Consider the following 21,601-nt stretch of genomic DNA (forward strand, 5'->3'; position numbering starts at 1 on the left):
AAAATCAACATTAAGAACATAAGAAGTTGCCTCTGCTGGGTCAGGCCACAGGTCCATCGCGCCCAGCAGTCCACACCCGCGGCGGCCCATCAGGCCCATAACATGTACAGTGATTATTGTCTGAACCCTTAAATCCCCTTTGGTCTCTATCTATACTCTCTCTATATCTCATCTCTACCTCTATCTGTATCCCTCAATCCCCCTATCTTTCAGGAATTTATCCAATCCTGCTTTAAAACCCTGTAGTGTACTCTGTCCTATCACAACCTCCAGCAGTGCGTTCCAGGTGTCCACCACCCTCTGAGTGAAAAAGAACTTCCTAGCATTGGTTCTAAACCTGTCCCCTTTCAGCCTCTCCGAGTGCCCCCTTGTACTTGTGGTCCCCATTAGTCTGAAGAATCTATCTCTGTCTACCTTCTCGATACCTCTCATGATCTTGAAAGTCACTATCATGTCTCCTCTGAGTCTCCGCTTTTCCAGGGAGAAGAGCCCCAGCCTTTCTAACCTGTCTGCGTATGAAAGGTTTTCCATGCCTTTTATCATTTTCGTCGCTCTTCTCTGGACCCTCTCAAGCATCGCCATGTCCTTCTTGAGGTACGGCGACCAATACTGGACACAGTACTCCAGGTGCGGGTGCACCATCGCTCGATACAGCGGCATGATGACTTCCTTCGTCCTGGTTGTGATACCCTTCTTAATAATACCCAACATTCTATTTGCTTTCTTTGAGGCTGCTGCACATTGTGCCGTTGATTTCATTGTTGTATCCACTAGCACACCCAAGTCCTTTTCAAGGTTGCTTTCCCCTAGCACCGATCCCCCCATTTTGTAGCTGAACATCGGGTTCTTTTTCCCTATATGCATGACCTTGCATTTCTCTATATTAAATCGCATTTGCCATTTGTTTGCCCACTCTTCCAGTTTGTTTAGGTCCCTTTGTAGGTCTTCGCATTCCTCCGCGGTTCTAACCCTGCTGCAGAGTTTGGCGTAATCTGCAAATTTTATAACTTCACACTTTGTCCCCGTTTCCAGGTCATTAATAAATACATTGAACAGCAGCGGTCCGAGCACCGACCCCTGTGGAACACCGCTCTTGACCCTCCGCCAGTCCGAGTATTGTCCCTTCACCCCAACCCTTTGTTTTCTGCCTGCCAACCAGTGTTTAATCCATCTGTATATATCCCCTTCCACCCCGTGGTTTTGCAGTTTCCTAAGTAGTTGCTCATGGGGTACCTTGTCAAAGGCTTTTTGGAAGTCGAGGTAAATTATGTCTATGGGTTCCCCTTTGTCCATCCTGCTGTTTACTCCTTCAAAGAAGTGCAGTAAGTTTGTTTGGCACGACCTTCCCTTGCAGAAGCCATGTTGGCTCTCTTTCAGTTGTCCGTTTGTTTCCATGTGCTTACAGATGCTGTCCTTTATCAGTGCTTCCATCATCTTGCCCGGAACTGAAGTCAAGCTTACCGGCCTGTAGTTCCCGGGGTCACCCCTTGATCCCTTTTTAAAAATACAATTATATCTGGTTTTCCTGCATTGGTCAGGATGGGGATGTTCCAGGTGATCGTAACCTCTTTGTTTTCCACAATTCTCCAAGGGGCAGGATGCCAGTGCTTTTCGGGTACAGAGATGTTACATTGTTTACAGTGAATGAGATGTTGAGCCTCTCTGTATAGAAATTTTCTGCCATCAACTCTTCCATTGCCGGCAAGGAGATGAGTAACTATTTCCAGTTCTTTTTTTTATAGAATCTACAAATGTCAGTCATACTAGTTTTTATTTTTAATGCTTGCTGTGAACCATGTCATCCATAAGGCAAAGGGAGATGTTCCTGTGAATTTCCCTGTAATTTTTAGGAAAATATTTCAGGTAAGGCTAGTCTCACTTAGGGCACTGGTCTTTGACCTAAGGACTGCCACAGGAGCGGACTGCTGAGCACAATGGACCACTGGTCTGACCCAGCAGCAGCAATTCTTATGTTCTTATTAACTTACTGGATTGTGGGAAAGGGGGGGAGAGGCAGATTTTTTTTTAATATATACCAATTTGGTTTACTTTCAGGTACTCAGGCAATTTCCCTATCTGTCCTGGTGGGCTCACACTCTACCTAATGTACCTGGGTCAATGGGGGATTAAGTGACTTGCCCAGGGTCACAAGGAGCAGCATGGGATTTGAACCCACAACCTCAGGGTGCTGAGGATGTAGCTCTAATCACTGTGTCACACACTCCCCATAAAGTGTGTTAAAAAAAAACTGAACTGCCGATATGAAAGGTGACCTTTTTTGGAAACTGCACACTTCCAGAGACCCCACTCACACCACAGTATATTGGCTGTTTTTACCACAAAAAAACAACTGAACAAAGCTTCCTGCTGACAGTTTAACATCAACACCTACATCAACCCTGCCTTTGAGTCGAGACTCTCTTAAATGACTTTTGCAGGCTACGAAAAGAGGAGAATGTGAATTGAAGGCTACCCACTTGGGTTCTATTTACAAGCTGTTTGCCAGCTTAAGGTGCGGCTTCTGTCTGCCTGTTCAGCAAACAGACCGACAAGCAGGTTTTTCTTCTTTGGGGGAGTGAACAAGGTACCAAATGAAAGCTCGAAAACCCTTACGTATGACCAAGCGGATCAAAGGGCTTGCATTTTCGTTTTGTAGGTTTTAATTTCTACACAAGAAAGCCACACAGCCAAAACAATATATTTAGGGGAAGGGAAAGGGATTGGGACTTGTATACCGCCTTTTTGTAGTTATACAATCACACTCAAAAGCAGTTTGCATATGGGTACTACAAGCATTTTCCCTATATGTCCATGTGGGTTCACAATCTATCTAATGTACCTGGAGCGGTGGAGGATTAAGTGACTTGCCCAGGGTCATAAGGAGCAGTGCAGGTCTGAACCCACAACCTCAGGGTGCCGAGGCTGTAGCTCTAACTCCTACGCCACACCCTCTTCACAAACACCGCAAACCTTACTTTTTTTTTTAACTCAAATACATGGCATTATTAGAACACATTTAATTTCTTGCTCTTCTTTCTCCATGCACGGAATTGGCTTTAGTACTGGACACAAAATAGGAGAAAGCTTCTTTAGGGCTCTGTACCTTTGTTTAACCTCCCCTCCCCCTCCGCTCACTGGCACACCCACTCCTAGTGTTTTCCAGTACAGGTCCGTGAGCTGGCACAGCTGCCTAGATACAGCACGCCCTCTCAGCCCTGTGTACGTTTCACTCTGGAGTACAGGGAGGAAAAAAAAAAGCTGCAGCCATATGACTCGTTTCCTCCCCCGCTCCATTTCATTTTTATTTTAAAGTACATGCTTTGCTCGTAAAATAAAGCAGGTGGTTTTGTTAAACCTACTGCTCGCAAGCTAACTTCACAGCTTGCTTGGCACCAACTACAGTAAGAACATTTATTTGGATTTAGTATTTTGTTTGGAGGGGGGGGCAGGGTGTTCGGCTCCAGGAGTAGCTTTTTTTTTTTTTTTTTTCCCTTTTTCCTCCAACTCAATCAGAACCGGTTCTGGCATTCTGAAACCAAGAGCTCAAGGAAAATTTCCTCTCTTTATTAGACCCTCTCACCGTTCCTCACTGCAGCAACAGGAGGTGGGGGAAGACATGTATCGGAGCTCCAGATGCAACCACCAGGTGTCACTCTTGTTGACTTGAGTCTATATCACCAAGCCTTGATGGCTCTGCCTCATTTTCTGTGTTACATAATGTTCTTATTCTAGGTGTGATTTTGTAATCTGCTAAGGACAGCCTTTGATTGGATTTACTGAATATAAGCTTTTAAAAATTAAAATCAATGACCTAAACTTCCAACCTCTTTTCCCCCCAACCCAACTTATTGCCAGCTGACCCAGGAAGTAAAAGACCCAATCTGGTTACTGATCTAGGGACCTACCATCTGAATGTATTGGAAGGGGCTTCTATTCCTGTATGGAAAAGTAAGTTGAAATTTGATAGTCTTTTTCTCTCTCAAGCTTATTCTTGGGATTTTGATTTAAAACTTATTTTTTTTTAATGAGTGAAGGGAGGTGCTATCTGCCTTCCTTCCCTAAAGGGAGTCCACAGATGTAGGAGGGTAAAGGAATGGTTTGCTGGCCTGGGGTCCATGGGGTAGCTTGGTCTTCTACTCAGAGGCCTAGTGAGTTGGAGGAAAGAGAAAGGAGTCACATGGGCCAAATCCAGAGAGGACGGTGGATGGGGAATTAATTCAAACCCACAATTCATGCAATTTCACCATTGCAATTGTTGATGTGTGGGTCAATGGGTTGTCCTGGTGGAAGAAAACTTTCTTTTTGACCAAATGAGGATGTTTCATCTTGATTTTGGCACTTAGGCATTGTAATAAGCCAGCATAGTATTTGCCATTAATGGGTTTTCCCTTTTCCGTATAGTCTATAAAAATTATCCCATGGAAATCCCAAAAGACGGTTGCCAACATCTTCTCAGCCAACGGAGCTGTTTTCACTGTCTTTGGAGTCAGTTCATCTCTTGTAATCCATTGTTTCAATTGTTGTTTTGTGTCAGGAGTACAGTGATAAACCAAAGTCTCATCCACAGTCACAAAATGTAGCAAAAAGTAGTCCTCATTGCATTTAAAATACTCAAACATGTATTTCAAAATGTCCAATCGAACTCATTTTTTGTCAACAGTTAGTAAACGTGGCACCCATTTTGCATTCATCTTCCTCATGCCTAAATTTTCATATAGGATGGTGTGTTCACGTTCTGATGAAATGCTATCTCATTTAGGGTCAATCAGCGATCTTCCATCATGATTCAGTGAACTCCATCAACCATTTCATTGGTTGTTGCTGTTTTTGGACGTCCAGAATGTTGTTCATCAACAATGCTTGTCCGGCCACGTTTAAACTCAGCAGCCCACACTTTCACCATTGAAAATGAAGGAGACGCATTACCATACACTGCATCTAACAGATTTAATTTCAGTAGGCGATTTTCCCTTCGAATTAAGGATTTTTATCACAGCACAATATATTCAATTTTGTTCATTTTTTTATTCAGCGGAGTATTTGTTCATTTCAAAAGGCTGATGAGACAAAACTAGACGTCAAACTGACTTGAAAATCTAGCTATAGATATTTATCAATACCATCTGCTGGACAGCTTTAGAACTGTGATGCTAATCTTGTTCTTGGTCAGGCCGGAAACTTTTTGATTGACTCTCGTACAGTACCCTAAAGGAGCACCCGGTTCACCCTACCCATGAGGGAATGACATTAAAATATAAGGAAATGGATTTCCATGATATAATGTAACGATCCCTGTCATGTTCTTGTTTTCTTGTTCCTGTTGTATCTTTGCGATTTCAATAAAAAGTGTTGAACCTTAAAATGTAAGAAAATCCTATTCATGTTATTACATGCAAAAGTGTAAAGCAAGGACGCTTCATCAGTGAAATAGGACAGATGATAAAGAACCAACTCACAGAGGACATCACCCGCTGCACAGAAAACCAAAGCGACACACTTCTGTGAGAGAGCCATTCCTCAGGATCAGACTACTGCATCAGCATCTTATGATAAGGATCCTCAAAAGAAAATGTAATATGCTTTGGACCTGACAAAAGAATATATCAAAAGATCTAATATTTTCACTATTATACACCAAAACAGTCATCTCATTCTGAACAGGATGCAATTATGATGCCTTTATGAAGCGTAGGGGCTTTGGTTATGTTTTCTTAATTTGGGTTCACATCTCTTTCATTTGAGTTTGATTCCCGGAACAGGGTGGGTGGAGGAAAGGGGGAGCTGGGGTGGGGTGGTAAGGGTAGAAGGAGATAGGATCACTGATATGGGGGGTGGAACGCCATAAAGAAACAAAACCTCTTTCCTAAGCTGTTAGTTAGATATAGAAGTTAGCAAAAACACAGGCTTGTGCCAACCTTTAATCTTGATTCCCCAAAAAGAACTTGAATTTGGCTGAAATTCTAGAAAAAGGACAGACAGATAGACAAACTCACTGTTGACAATGAGTGCTCTTGCATTAGCGAAAAATATGTACAATGCAAGTTAGGAGTCTGCAAATACTTTTACTTTATTGGGGTAACTGAAAAGCAGGAGGATCTGGAAGAAGTCTCTTTATTGTAACTGCTGGCACCCCACGTGCATCTGGGAACCACCGCCAGGTACTAAGCTTTAACCAGGATGCTAACTTCCGATTCAAGCCAGGGAGCCTGGCAACATATTTTCCAGATCATGCAGAAATAATTACAAGCTGTGTCAGGCTTTTTCTTCTCATTCACTTTGGTTGTCCCATACACCAGTTTTTTTGTTTTTTTTTTGGGGGGGGGTTGTTTTTTTTATGAACCACAACCACCGATTCTACATTCTCAGCTACAGCACAATCCGAGAGGGGAGGGAACGGGTGACCTTGTAGATACAGGCTACTAGATAGACGTGAGCATACAAAGAAAGGAGTTGGGTCTAATGACTATCAAACAGGTGGACAAAAGCAGCAAGCTGAAGATTTCCACAAGTCAGAAGCAAAGAATGCAGGGCAGATACGTTGGGGGGGGGGGGGGGAGAGGAGGCTGCTACTGCATAATTCGAGCGCTGACAGGAAATGCTGAAAACTAGGGAATCAAAATACTTAATTTTTCCCAAGTAGATATGCTATTCCATCAGCTATTATCTTTGTAACTACATTATTCTTATTTATTCATACCAGGCCTCAGCCACACCACTCCACTGCTCAAATCACTTTCATAGCGGTAAGCTTTGTGTGTTTGATCGACACTGGTCCATACACTTATTTTGTTTTGCCACTGCTCACTTATAATTTAAATTAATTTCTTTTATATTATATATAAATTTTTATGTACTCACTATATCTTAAATATTTCTTTCATTTGTTTCCTCCATTCTCTTAATTAGTTTGACCGAGGAGGGCTGGATCCAACATGTTTCACAATACCTTTATCAGGGATCCTCCCTCCACCCCAAGAGCCGCCACTGTCAACTGACTCCTCAATTGTTTAATTGGATAACCGCAGGAAACTATCCCCATGTCATTCTTCAAGGAGAGAGGGAAGAATCAAGAGTATGAATGGGCACAGCCGCTGACCCTCAAGCCTTGGCATTGAAGAATGCTGGTGTAGAAGGACTGAGGTCGAGATAGACATTAAAGAATGACATGGAATTGTTTCCTGCGGTTATCCGTGGGGACGGGAATGGTGATGAATTTTGTCAGAGTGATTCCAGGCAGGCAAGGCAAAAAGGAACCGAACAGGCCAACACGACTGTAGGTCAGAGTGATTCCAGGCAGGCAAGACAAAAAGGGGCTTTTTCCCTTGCCTGCCTGGAATCACTCTGATCTACAGTCGTGTTGGCCTGTTCGGTTCCTGAGGAAGGGGCTATTGCCCTGAAACCCTACTGGGTCGAGCCGCGTTGAAAGAGGACTGCACCTTAACTTTGGTCTTTGATCCCAAAAAAAGCTGAACTCTCCTTGCTATTATTTGACTACAGCACCTTTATTTAGCTAAGTAACTGGAGGGACAAGTGACTAATTTTTTCATTCTCTGTTCAGGTCAGTGGGTTAGGCATACGGGGGCATTGCGGGACAGTGAACTTTTTGTCTTCCACTTTTATATATATTTATTTATTGCACATTGACTCATCTACTCACTGAAGAAACACGACCATATTACAGAAGCATACATCAACTCACACTGGCTACCAATTCAAGAAAGAATACTATTTAAATCGTTAAACGGAAACAGTCCAATCTACCTAAACAACCGCCTCTACCAAACTATGTCACCCAGACATAGAAAAACACGCCCCCCTTTCACACACCCTCCAATCAAAGAAGTCAAACGGAAAAAACTGTATGACAGCCTCCTAGCAACACAAGCAGCAAAACTGGATAACCAAAATATCCAACCTACTGATAACCACCCCCGAATACAAGATCTTCAGAAAAGAAATAAAAACAATACTCTTCAAGAAATCACTGAAACACACAATTACCTTCCATCATCCTGCCTTCACCCCGCCCCACAGATACTACCAGTTCTTCTTAACTTCTCTTGAATGCACCAATGATCTTCTACTGTAACCCACCATTTATATCTCTTTTGTAATCCAACTTCTCTTGAATTCACCAATGATCCTATATTGTAACCCACCATTTATAATTCTTTTGTAAACCGCCTTGAACCGCAAGGTAATGGCGGAATAGAAATCTCTAATGTAATGTAATTGTTTGCACTTGACTTGCACTTTAAAGCACACAGGAGCACCCAGATGATGGTGTGCGGCTGGCAGCGAGTGGTAATCTCTGCTCAGTGTTTGCTGGCTTTGCTAGTCTAAGCACTAGAACTGCTCTTTGAGTCACTCTTTAAAGCTTTCAAACTCATGCTGAGGGTGCTCCTTATCTTAAACATTTAGATTTGAGGTTTATATATTTTTGGTGGAGTCTAGGGAGTTAACTTTCCTGCAATGCCCTTGGGCACGCCCAACTTATATTTTGGTGATCAATTCTATAAATTACATCTTAACACCTAGGTGCCATTCAGTGCAGTTTATAATCATCCACTAGATGCCATTTATATAATCACGCCTAGTGGCGCTGGGTAGGCACTGGATCTTTGGCTGCGCTGCCATTTAGGCAAGGGTTTTCTGGCCTAATTGAATGTGCCTAAGTCAATCTGCATGCAAACTTCACCCTTAATCTACCCCCTAACCATGCCTACTAACTTAAGCACCTACCAGCAAATTATTTTATTGTTTTAAATGAATGGTACTTTCAATTATTAGCGCCAATTAAGCCCCCCCAAAATTAAGTTAGGCGCCTAGATCAGCTAGTTGTGCCGATCTATGCACCAAACAGTAGACATCTTTTATAGAATCAGGGCCAGAATGCTCAGAGAGTTGTAATGCGGGAGGCAATGTGTGCGCCAAAGATTAGCGCAAATAGCATGCAAATGTAGTCAAACAGATATCGAGATCATTTCCTATTCCCTTCCCATGCTCATAAGAACTTAAGACGTGCCATCTCCGGATCAGACCTTCGGTCCATCAAGTCCGGCGATCCGCACACGTGGAGGCCCAGCCAGGTGTACACCTGGCGTAATTTTAGTCACCCATATCCCTCTATGCCTCTCTTAAGGAGCTGTGCATCTAGTTTGCTTTTAAATCCTAGAACGGTGGATTCCGCAATAACCTCCTCTGGGAGAGCATTCCAGGTGTCCACCACTCGTTGCGTGAAGCAGAAGTTCCTGGTATTTGTCCTGGACTTGTCCCCCCTTAGCTTCAGTCCATGTCCTCTTGTCCGTGTCACATTGGACATTGTAAATAATTTTTTTTCCTGCTCTATTTTGTCGATTCCTTTCAGTATTTTGAAAGTCTCGATCATATCCCCCTCGCAGAGAACAGCCCACAAAATAAAGCCACCTTTATCACTAAAAACCTGATTTCGGATGTTTGAAAAGAGAATATCTCAGGATTGTCTTTTTAAAATCAGCTGGTTTTTATTTATCTGCAAAAGCGCAGAAGAGGTTTTTAGCGCCAGCTGACATACAAATGCTCTGCGCTGCTCCAACGCTCATAAGAACTCTATGACCGTTGGAGCGGCACAGAGCATTCAGCACTCTGGCTGGCGCTAAAAACCTTTTCCATGCTTTTGTAAAAAGGGGAGGGTGGGGGTTAATTTAAGAACATAAGAATAGCCTTACTGGCTACATGAACTGCTCTTACCACATCCTCTGCAGTGTTCTCCCTAGGGCCTTTTAGCCAGGCGCTCCGCCCGGCTAATTTAGATGACCGCCCGGCTGTCATCCGATCGCGAATCCTGCTGCTGCTGCCGCTGCCGCTGCTCAACATTTAAAAAAACAAAACACCCTCACTGGCTTGGAGATTTCCCACCTTAGCCCGTAGTGAACTCATGCTCCGGGGCTCTAACGTGTGCATGCCGGCTTCCCTTCTCTTCCCTCCAAAACCGTAAGTTACGTCCCAGGGGAGGGGGGCAGAGAAGGGAAGCCGGCATGCACACGTTAGAGCCCTGGAGCATATGAGTTCACTACGGGCTAACGCGGGAGAGAGCCATTGAAGATAATATTCTAATTCATATACATTATCTTCAATGGCTCTCTCAGTAAGTTCAACATTTTAGACCAATGAGATTTATCCTCATAATCTCCTTCAGTGCCCCTTATGTTTCTTCCCACGATCTTTACTTAGAGTTGGAAAAAAGAATCTCCTATCTCCCAGGGTAAAGCTTTTCAGCCTGTTGCATGAAGTGATGAGTCATTGGAACTGAAACAAATCTCTGAAAACCTGGAAGATGTAATGAGGCAATTTGACAGACTAAAGAGCAGCAAATCACCTGGACAATCAAGTATACATCCCATAGTACACTTCTCCCTCAATATTTGCCGGAGTTAGGGGCAGAGCCTGCCCGCCAACATGGAAAAAATTGCAAATTTTAGGGCCGGCTGACTCACCCCCGCCTCCCTCACTTCTCCACACTGAATAACGTGCTGAACATAAGAACATAAGCAATGTCTCTGCTGGGTCAGACCTGAGGTCCATCGTGCCCAGCAGTCCGCTCATGCGGCGGCCCAACAGGTCCAGGACCTGTGCAGTAATCCTCTATCTATACCCCTCTATCCCCTTTTCCAGCAGGAAATTGTCCAATCCTTTCTTAAACCCCAATACCGTACTCTGCCCTATTACGTCCTCTGGAAGCGCATTCCAGGTGTCCACCACACGTTGGGTAAAGAAGAACTTCCTAGCATTTGTTTTGAATCTGTCCCCTTTCAACTTCTCCGAATGCCCTCTTGTTCTTTTATTTTTCGGAAGTTTGAAGAATCTGTCCCTCTCTACTCTCTCTATGCCCTTCATGATCTTGAAAGTCTCTATCATATCCCCTCTAAGTCTCCTCTTCTCCAGGGAAAAGAGACCCAGTTTCTCCAATCTCTCAGCGTATGAAAGGTTTTCCATCCCCTTTGTCAGACACGTCGCTCTCCTCTGAACCCTCTCGAGTAACGCCATGTCCTGTTGTTGATAATGCCGATTTGTCACTACTTGTGCTGTAACCACCTTTTTTATGCTTCCCCTAAATTGTGATGAAGAGGCTAAAAGAAAACAGCTAATACCTGAGCATTAGAAAATAATTAATAATAATTAACTAATAAAAATAGTGCACATTTAATTTTCCCCACCACCAAATCTCCCCATCCCGCCCCACCCAGCTACTTTTTCATGCCACCCAGCTGGAAAAATTTTCTGGGGAGAACACTGCTCTGGCAATGCATTCCAGAGCTTAACTATTTATTCTCTGAGTGAAAAAATATCTCCTCCTATCAGTTTTAAAAGTATTACTCTGTAACTTCATTGAGTGTCCCCTAGTCTTTGTAAATCCTGATGCAGTAAAAAATTGATTCACTTGTACCCGTTCTATACCACTCAGGATTTTGTAGACTTTGATCATATCTCCCCTCGGCTGTCTCCTTTCCATGCTGAAGGGCCCTAACCTCTCCTCACACGAGAGGAGTTCCATCCCCTTTATCATCTTGATCGCTCTTCTTTGAACCTTTTCTAGTGCCGCTTTATCTTTTTTGAGATGAGACCAGAATTGAACGCAATACTCCAGATGAGGTTGCACATTCTTTGTCTCGTTTACCATCCCTTTTCTAATAATTCCTAGCATCCTGTTTGCTTTCTTGGCTGCCGCCGCACATTGAGCAGACGGTTTCAGCGTATTGTCCACGATGACACCCAGATCTTTTTCTCAAGCGCTGACCCCCAAGGTGGACCCTAGCATCCGGTAACTATGATTTGGATTATTCTTTCCAATGTGCATCACCTTTGGAAGCCAAGTGGCATCAAGTCAGAGCAAACCCGAAACTGAAAGCAAATATTGACACCTATTTCCAGCTTAAATAAAAACCTTTCAAGTAAAAAAAAAAATAATAATAAATTTTGAAAGCTTATATTTTAAAGGTGGAGAAAACAGCTCTCATGCACATCTCTAGACACATTCTTCCTCCTTAACTTCCCAATGCTCAACACTAACAGCTATTAGCGTTGAGGATTAGGAAGTTATTTTGCTGCCCTGTTCTCGGGGTATTTCCAGCGCTGTTCTGTACGGTGCCAGGGTTTTGAGCATCGCCCGCGAGAGAGCGACAGCTGTCAGCAGAGACTGTGAACTCTTAATATCAACCGATAACTGCTTTTTATAATGCAAACTTGCACTAAAAGGATACCTGTCTTTTGTAGGAAATAATAATTTATACAAATCATAATAATCATCCTTTCAACTCATAAACAAACCTATTATATCCCTCTACAAGCACACTATATACTCTGGGCGGCATGTGCCTTTTAATTTCACCTTGAAAGTGGTTTCCCTTTGTGCGCTTTTAAGCCGCCCTTCTGCAGGCTGATTGGAAGACTGCAATAAAGCCATCATACACAGAAGCAGCCCACATGGTTCAGGTCAGGTGTCTTATGTCAACTGTGTCATCACAATCACTAATGGGCCAATGGAATGCAGGGTACCTGATGCCTTTGACACTCTCCTGCTAGCATCTTGTATCTGGCCCCAGGAGAGGCACAGCACTGAAGGGAAGTGGCTCACAGAAGCATAGGTACGTGGTGGATGAATGCAGAGACCAGTCGGTCCGAGTCAGCCCAGCTGTTTTTGACAAAATTGCCTAACATACTCCCAGTTTTTGACCACTTGTACGATATGATGACTTACACAGTCAGGTTTTCGCTTTCTTCCTTATGGGTTCTCTTTTACAACATCCAGCAAACCCTCCCCATGCCCCACCACAAAGCTCTGCTCTAATCTAAACAGATATCAAAAGGTTTTTAGTTAGATGGTGCTCAAGCCCTATGCTCATAGTAGACTATTAAATGCCTAACTTTGGTATCTTATTATATCTAAGAGCCTTATCAGCACTCAGGTTTTGGGCTGTGGGGGTGGGGAGAAGTGGGATTCATTGATGACATATATTTGCTATGTTGCTGTTGTATGGCATTTGCTCTTTGAAATTCAATAAAGAGATTTAAACATAATAAAAGGCCTTAGTTAAACATCTAACATCCAAGGTCCCTACGGCCTTGTTGGGCAACCTCATGGCCTGCAGGCTCACCAGTTTGGGGCTTCCTTCATGTCCCTTTCACCTCTTTCCCTCCCCTACTGCTTCCTAGCACTATGAGAATAGGTGAATCCAGTATTTTATGAGGCACAATACTCATGATCTGTGCACGGGTATCATCACTTCCTTTTTCCTGCCAGTTAGCGCTTTCTCTATGTTCCCAGCGTCTCTCTAGCAGCGAGATCAGTCACTGTCACCTTAAGGTCTCCCTCCTGGTCAATTCTCTAAAAAACCCAAAGCAGTGCACAGCTTTGAATGCATGTGACTAGAAGGGAATGAGTTAACATTTTAAAAAATATACTTCCTATTACCGTACTAGTTGAAATGCTACACACTGCACTCAGGTATAGGATACATAATAGATTTTTGTTAAGGACATGTAAACTCATAACATATGCCTGATGTTTCTTGACATTTAGAAACACATCATGGATTGGGTAGTCAGTCTAAGCATATTCAGATCTGTTAGAGATAGGCAGATCTCTATGACATAATTCATGACACAAAATTTCAGGGTTTGTATTGAAACCTTTTTTTTCCCTGATATCTTTTGATATTGTAAATGTATTAAATTCAAATTAAAAAAAAAAATTTTCAGAGTTTGCTCTGGCTATTGAGCAAGCCTTCCTCTGCACCTCTAAATTGTACCCTGATTGCAGGGGGCCAACTCAAGAATAACATCAGGAAGTACTTTTTCACGAAGGGTGGTTGATGCCTGGAATGCCCTCCCACAGGAAGTGGAGATGAAAACGGTAAGTGAATTTAAAAATGTGTGGGATAAACATAAAGGAATCCTATATGGAAGGCATGGAACCAAACAAGCTTAGTGGTGGCATTGTAGTATTGTAGTTATGAACATAACTGGGAACCTCGCCCATGATGTGCCTTTGCTCCACCCACATTTAGGTCTGTTCCCCCCTCTCCTTGTATGCTAAGGCACTTACACACACTCTTATAGAATTGTGCTAGATTCATTGATAAATATGACCATGTTCCACTGTACCTGCATTATCATTGCTTGCCTATCCCATATGGAATTTAATTTAAACTGTTGATTTTTCTACATAAAGCTTTCTATCATAACACACCTCTTTTTCCTGGATCACTAGCTATTCCTTATGCTTCATCAAGGGCATGTAGATCGATTTCCCTTCATAAGTTGGTTATCCCCTCAGTTAATTCAGCACACTGGGTTTCTACATGGGACTGTCTCTAAGTCAGCACTGGCTCTTTGAAAGTGGCTTCTCACAAAGATTCCTGCAATGGAATCTTTGCCCAAATTCAAGAAAAGTTATAAACATAAAGGGACCATTTACTGTGCCGCGGAAAGCACTAATACATGTTTTATCACAGAAAAAAAGGGTATACCGCAGGGTGTTCTCAGATGTCCCACAGTAATTTTTATCCATGCTGTAAAAAAATAATTTACCCATGCTGTAAAAAAATAATTTTTTAGCGCTGGAGGAAAGCCTGGGGGCAGAGAACGGGCATGTTCTGTGCTAAACTGTTAGCGCAGCTACATTGCTAAACATGGTTAGAACGGGAGCCCTTGCCATCTACAAAGTGGGTGGTTTTTGGGGCTCATATGCACGGCCACATGCTAATGGGAAAATTACCCCCCCTCCCTTTCACAAAAGCGTAGTGCGTTTTTTAGCACTGTCCACGGCAATAACACCTCCGACGCTCATAGAATTCCTAGGAGCCGTTACCGCTACAGCCGGCGCAAAAAAAACACGCTATGCTTTTGTAAAAAAAAGGGGGGGGGATTAGTGCATGGCCATTAATATGAAAAATGGAAAAATCAGCCATTTTATCTCTGCAGTAAAAAAAAAAAAAGACCTTAGTGCAAAGGAATGAGCCACCTTAGCACAGTTTGATAAATGACCCCATTTTTCTTTCTTAACAAATTGTTTTGCTTGTCCAATACGTCAAACAAGGAAGAGGGCTGGGGATGGGATATCTGTAAGATTCAGATTTTTTTTTTTCTTTCTCTATAATTTGCTGTGAAGAAGTCTGATACTTGTATGTATGCGACGGGTCTGTCCTATTTTAATATAGCTGCCACGATCACATATGTCCAGGAGGTATAGGAATTTTTAATAATTATAACAATCATGCTTCAGCTGTTTACATGCTTTAGTGTTACTTTGCAAAGGAGCGCATAACCACGAGTGCCTGGTTATAAAATTAGCCCCATACAGGGCAACTCTACAGCAAGGCACCTGTGTCAAAATCGGGGAAAAAAGCTGTCTATTCTACAAAAGCAAAAAAACAAAATACAACCAACTTCTACAGTAACCCAGCCACAAAATAATTTTTAAAAAACAAAACCTTGTACTATTCGAAATAAACTCACAATAATGACCAAGTCTTATAATTATGTTTTCATCTTATTCTAGGGATCTTTTTACCAAGCTGTAGTAAGCACAACTGTGCGCCTACTGAAGCTTAAAAGGGCTTACTGCAAGGCACACTCAATTAATTCCCAAATCTGCACATGCTACTATGGTGCTTGACTATGGTTATTGACGGCATGTTTAGTATAAAGTTAAACTATGACTCCCCAGCCTTGACAAAGATAAGTGAAACGCGTTGGCAAGGGGGAATATCACCTTAATGCTGGGACAGCACTGGTGAACCATGCAGATTACAGATTGCATATTCTTAAAAAAAAAGCTAAGTGGTTTAAATATCTAATTTATTAAGAAGATAAGTGAAAAGAATAAGAATGATGACAGTCTATATAAAAATATAAAACAAAAAATATATAAACACTTGAAATATGAGAATACCAGCAGGGATTAATGACGAATTGACAGACCGGATGAGTAATCTCAAACTCTAAGGTCAATATCTGATATCCCGTTGCTACAATTCTCTTTTTGTACTTTTTATGAACATTCTTTGAGTTACCCACTGATTTTGTGTTTGTGTTTGGATGAAAATATACTCTTAAGTTAGACTATGGTGCTTGGGCATTTCTGCACTAATCAGTCGCTGCATCTAATTACCGCGAGTTTACCGATTAGCACAGAATGAGTGCATGAGCCCTTGCCACCTACAAAACAGATAAATGCTCACGTAGTTGTTTTTGTTGTTGTTTGTTTGTTTTTTTAAATGGCCGCGTGCTAATGGCGATATTAGCACATGGTCATTAATACAAAAAAACCCAGAAAATCAACCATTTCACCGCTGCGGTAAAGATACACATTAAGGGTGCACTAAGGCCAATTTGCCCCAGGTAGATTAGATAGATTGTAAAGCCCACCAGGACAGACGGGGAAAAAAAATGCTCGAGTACCTGAATAAACTCATGTAAACCGTCCTGAGCTCTCCTGGGAGAACGGTATAGAAAATAGAATAAAAGCTTAGTAAAATTACCCCTTAGTCTGGTGGGGACATAAAGGGCAGTAACCCATGTCCAATGAACGCAGCATAAGAACAGCCATACTAGGTCAGACCAGTGGTCCATCTAGCCCAGTATCCCGTTTCCACAGCAGCTAATCCAGGTCACAAGCACCCGGCAGAAAGCCAAATAGCAGCAACATCCCATGCTACTGATCCAGCGCAAGCAGTGGCTTCCCCCACTCGGGTGCTGAACACAGTACTTATAGGAAAATTGGGATTTATGATTATAATAAGATTAAAGCAGTAAGGGCTCCTTTTACAACGCTGTGGTAGCGATTGCCATGTGGCAAATGTGACACAGCCCATTCAGTTCCTATGGGCTGCATCACATTTGACATGCTGGGACTCGCTTAGCAAGGCTTTGTAAAAGAGACCCTAAAGGGAAGGGGTAAAACGCGGACCTCGCGGATCTCAACCGCAGGTCCTTAAAAATATTCATTTACTGACAGCTGGGTTTCAGATTTCAAGTGTGCAGGTCCGCGTTTTAGCCCCTCGTTCCACCGCTGTATCGGTTGCTGTTTCTGGCCACACGGATCTGTGCCAACAGTCTTTTATTAATAACTAGTGTTTAAGTCCCAGGTGCTAGAATATATGTCTGTATGTCTTTCTTTCTGTGTCTCTCCCTGCCCCTGCCTCTTCCTTTCTTTCTGTCTCTCTCCCTGGCCCCCTATCTGTCTCTCTTTGTTTCTGTCTCTCTCCCTGCCCGCTGTCTTTCTGTGTGTCTATCTTTTGTTTTCGTGCACTGCCTGCCTGTCTTTCTGTCTCTCTCCATGACCCCTTTCTGTCTCCCCCCCAAAGCAAACCAAGATTGCTTCCTGGCCCCCTTTCCTGCTCCCCTCCACTTCCCTGTGCAGCAGCAGCATTTCCCTCCCACCCTTCTCTGTGCAGCAGCATTTCCCTTCCCCCATTTCCCTGTGCAGCAGCAGCATCATTTCTCTCCCCCTCCACTTCCCTGTGCTGCAGCAGCAGCAGCATTCCCCCCCCCCCACTTTCCTGTGCAGCAGCATTTCCAAACCCCTTTCCCTGTGCAGCAGCATTCTTCCCCCCCCCCCCCCAGCCACTTCCCTTGCAGCAGGGAAGCAGCATTTCTCTTCGTCGTTTCTGGCCAGCTCCCTTGCTGAAGTTATTTTTGAGTTCAAATCCGCCACTGCGGCTCCTCTCACAATCCGCACCTGCGTCTAAAGCCTTCTCTCTGACGTGACATCAGAGAGGTTTCCGACACAGGTGCAGCTCGTGAGAGGAGCTGCGGCGGCGGCTTTGAACTCAAAAATAACTTCGGCAAGGGATGGCAGAATAACTTCAGTAAGGGAGCCCACCAGAGAGCGAGCCACAGAATAGTACCTGGGGAGCCTGTGTTAGATGGAGTGAGGGCGGGAGTCGCCGCCGTGGTCGCTACCTCCGTGCATCCATGCTTAAGGAGCCAGCGATACCAAGGGAGAGCGATGGGGAAACCACCACTGGCTCCTTCTACTGCACATGTGTGGCACGGAAGCACAGATCACGGACGCAGGGATCACGAAGATTAAAGTGTGCATGCGCACTAAGGGTTTTATTATAGCAGATAATTAATTTGAGGAAACACTTCAGCTAAGGGAGGTCTGCACTTTACTCCAGAGCTGCGGCAGGAAAATGTATTTTGGCTTGGTTCAAGCCGGTCTTAACCCAGATCAGCAGGGCCCAAGACAACTGCCCTAACCTCTAGGCTACTTTTGTAGCTTATGAAATAGCAAAGTTTTGCCACTTTTAGTCTCAGCATAGATCATGGCTCTGACAGACCTCCATGACACTTTAGCTCTGACGGACCCTAATGCTTCTCCCTCCCTATGCCGAGGTCCATGCCACTTCCTGACCCTAAATGAGAGTGTTGTGTTCAGCACCAAATAAAGCTTCATTTATTGGGCATAAAACTTACTGCCTTTTATTTGAGGGTCCCCACCACATACACACACAAAAAAAAAACACCCCAATATAAGAGTTACCACTGTTATGAGTTTATTTTGGAAATGCACACTTTTTTTTATAACTATTATATGGCTGGAGTATTTTAATGATTTTTGCATATTTAAGCTCCTTCAAGATGAGAGACACATATTCTACAAAAGCAACAGAGGCGCCTATATGCCTTTATAAAAGAGGACCCTGAACCCAGTCCAGTAGTGCACAAACGCTCTTGCAGACAGCCGTGCATACAGCGCCACATAAACCTGGCATGCAATGTACAGTACAAATCACCCTGGAGCAAGCCCTGGAATCCACTGGAGTAGATGAGTCACAGAATGACACACACAATTATGAAGCTAAGAAGTCAAATAACCGACAGTGCCCAAAGCGAAAGAAAGAGGAATTCCCGGTGTGTAAAAAAATCACATTCGCTTCAGCAAGGGTCAAAGACGCACAAACAATTCAACCACCTCTTTCGAAACAAAGGAGGAGTTTGCCTCTGCCCACCTGCTTCCTCCTCCTCCCCTCCACACACACAAAAGCCTCGTTAACCTGTCCCGGCGGAGCTGCACCTCGATAAATAACCCCAGGCGTGATCGGGCTCTGGTGCTAGGACGAGGATATAGAGGTAAAATCACAGATCCCGGTTTAGTGTCTTTTATACGGCTAAATCGAAGTTAAATAAACACAGGAAGGATCGGTCTACATCAGTGGTCTCAAACTTGCGGCCCGCCAGGTACTATTTTGAGACCCTCGGTATGTTTTATCATAATCACAAAAGTAAAATAAAACACTTTCTTGATCATATGTCTCTTCAGCTATAAATTACAATTTTTTTTATTTTTTTTAGTATTTATACCTAGGTGGTGTACATTCAGGTACTCAAGCATTTTCCCCTATCTGTCCTGGCAGACTCGCACTCTATCTAATGTACCTGGGGCAATGGGGGATTAAGTGACTTGGCCAGGGTCATAAGGAGCAGTGTGGGATTTGAACCCACAACCTCAGGGTGCTCTAACCACTGCGCCACACACTCCCCAAAAGATTTATAAGCTATAAAGAGTTTTACCTCATGCAAAATTGTCATTTCTTTAATAAGATATGAACTATTTTTTTTTTTCTGCGGCCCTCCAAGTACCTACAAATCCAAAACGTGGCCCTGCAAAGGGTTTGACTTCGAGACCACTGGTCCCTACATCGACCACAAAGAAAAGTCTCGATTCAAAACCTGCCACCAGGCAGAAGAGGGAGCGTGTGCCAGCTGCCACTTTTGGCCACAGGAGTCGGGCGAAACGCGTCAAGCAGTTTAACGGATCAGACAAACAGAAGGAGAATCTGCACCCGAAAACACGAATCGGACCCTTCGGAGCTCAGTCAGTCACTAAAACCTTGGGGGGGGGGGACCGAAACTTTCGTTTTCAACACATGCACACCGTGGTGCCAATCCACGGATCCCACTTCTGCACAGGAATACGTATTTACTGTGGTGCCGATCCCCCCCCCCCCCCCCCAACCTGGGAATATTTATGGGTTGGAGTGGGATTTTTTTTCTCTCTCTCTCTAACTCTTCCGGGCTCATGCACATCGAGCTGGCCGTTGCTTTTCTCAACTTCCTCCCACATGCGCTTGTTTGGTTAATGTTACTTTGCAGCCTGTGCAACGAGGAAGCTGCAAATCCTCTTCACAACAACCCCCCCCCCCCTCAAACAAGATGTGATCAGAGCCTCTCCCTCCCCTCAGGAGCTTAAACTCCCCGTCCCGACGCACCTGCTCCGCGGGGCAGGCACCCCCCCCCCCCCCTCCTGTGCGGCTACAGGTGACGGGGGGGAAGGGAGAGCGCCGCACTCACCTTGGTGTAGAAGAGCATCCAGAGCTCGTAGAGACGCTCTTTGGACGCCATGCTCGGGGGCTCCGGTCTCCCTTCTCGGCTGCAACCCTAGCGCCTGCCTCTGGGCCCCGCCGCTGAGGGAGGGAGGGAGGGAGGGGGGGGGCGGTCGCTGACAGGTGCTGGGTCTCACGGAGCCACCTGGACGCCTCAGCGCGCGCAGGGCGCTCCTCCCTCGACCATGGCTGCCTGCTGTACTGCCGAGCTCCCTCCCACCTCCGCGCCCTGCCAGGGAAGCTGATAAGAAAGCGAGAGAGGCAGGGAAGAGCAGACTTTTTTTTTTTTTTCCAGGGGAAGAGAGAGACGCATATTACACAAAGAGACATGCACAGCAGAGCTCTAGCCTCCCTTCAGCTTTTCCAGAGAGAGAGAGAGAGAGTGACACACACACGCGCGCTTATACAACCCCTTTTCCAGAGAGGAGAGACATTCCGCGTAGTACCGGACTTGCTCCAGTTTCTTTCAGGAGAGGCGCGCGCTCAGCCCTTTTTCACGCGCCCAGATCGCCACTTGAGAGCAAGAGAGAACACGAGAGTTCCAAGTTTCTGTTTGTTATACCGCCTTATCATAGATTTCAAGGTGGATGTACAATAAAAATCAAAGGAAGAACACAAAATTAAGCCTAAGGAGGCTAAACTAACTAAACATCAATCTAAACAAACGAACTGGAACAAGAGGGAGAGTGGAGAACTACAATATCATTAAAGGAAAGGAGAGGGGGGGACACAAAGGGAAGGGGAAACGACAAATCGGTCCAAAGGCAAGGGCTAAGCAAAGTTTAAAATATCCTTACAAGGACAGATTTGGATATAATTTATTTGCACCGAGTCTAAAGATCAGCATAGCTCCTAAGCACGTGTTCGTTTGGCTTTGGGGCATTCGCCATCACTGGAGCTCGACGCCTACAAAATGCTAAACCAGATAGGTGTTTTAGCTGTTTGTTCCCAAGTTGGAGGATTTGGGAGGGGACTAAAATTCTGTATAGATTGGTGTTTTCAAATGGTGACCTTAAATTTTAGGCACATTTTTAGATGGCGTCCATTTTTTTATATTTCCTTATTACAAAATGAAAATTGGTATTAATAATAATATTATGTAAACTTGAGCCAGTCAGTATGGACTAGTGTCTCTCAAACTGTATGCCATGGCACAGTGGTGTGCCCCTAAGAGATTACGGGTGTGCCATGAGTAAGGTGACCATTTATTTCTTTCATCAAAAGGGGACATC

General features: G+C 44.1%; 1 protein-coding gene across 2 annotated transcripts in view; it reads right to left on the bottom strand.

Moving 5' to 3' along the window:
- NBEAL2 (neurobeachin like 2) overlaps positions 1 to 20,645 on the bottom strand; it is a 408,006-nt gene extending 387,361 nt beyond the window's left edge. For both annotated transcript variants that reach the window (XM_033931896.1, XM_033931894.1), the window contains exon 1: positions 20,338 to 20,645. In XM_033931896.1, coding sequence (XP_033787787.1) covers positions 20,338 to 20,388 — 51 coding nt within the window. In that variant the 5' untranslated portion in view covers positions 20,389 to 20,645. The remainder of the gene's footprint in view (positions 1 to 20,337) is intronic.
- Positions 20,646 to 21,601: the final 956 nt, after the last annotated feature.

Source organism: Geotrypetes seraphini, chromosome 2, assembly GCF_902459505.1.
Source record: "Geotrypetes seraphini chromosome 2, aGeoSer1.1, whole genome shotgun sequence".
Lineage (NCBI taxonomy): Eukaryota > Metazoa > Chordata > Amphibia > Gymnophiona > Dermophiidae > Geotrypetes > Geotrypetes seraphini.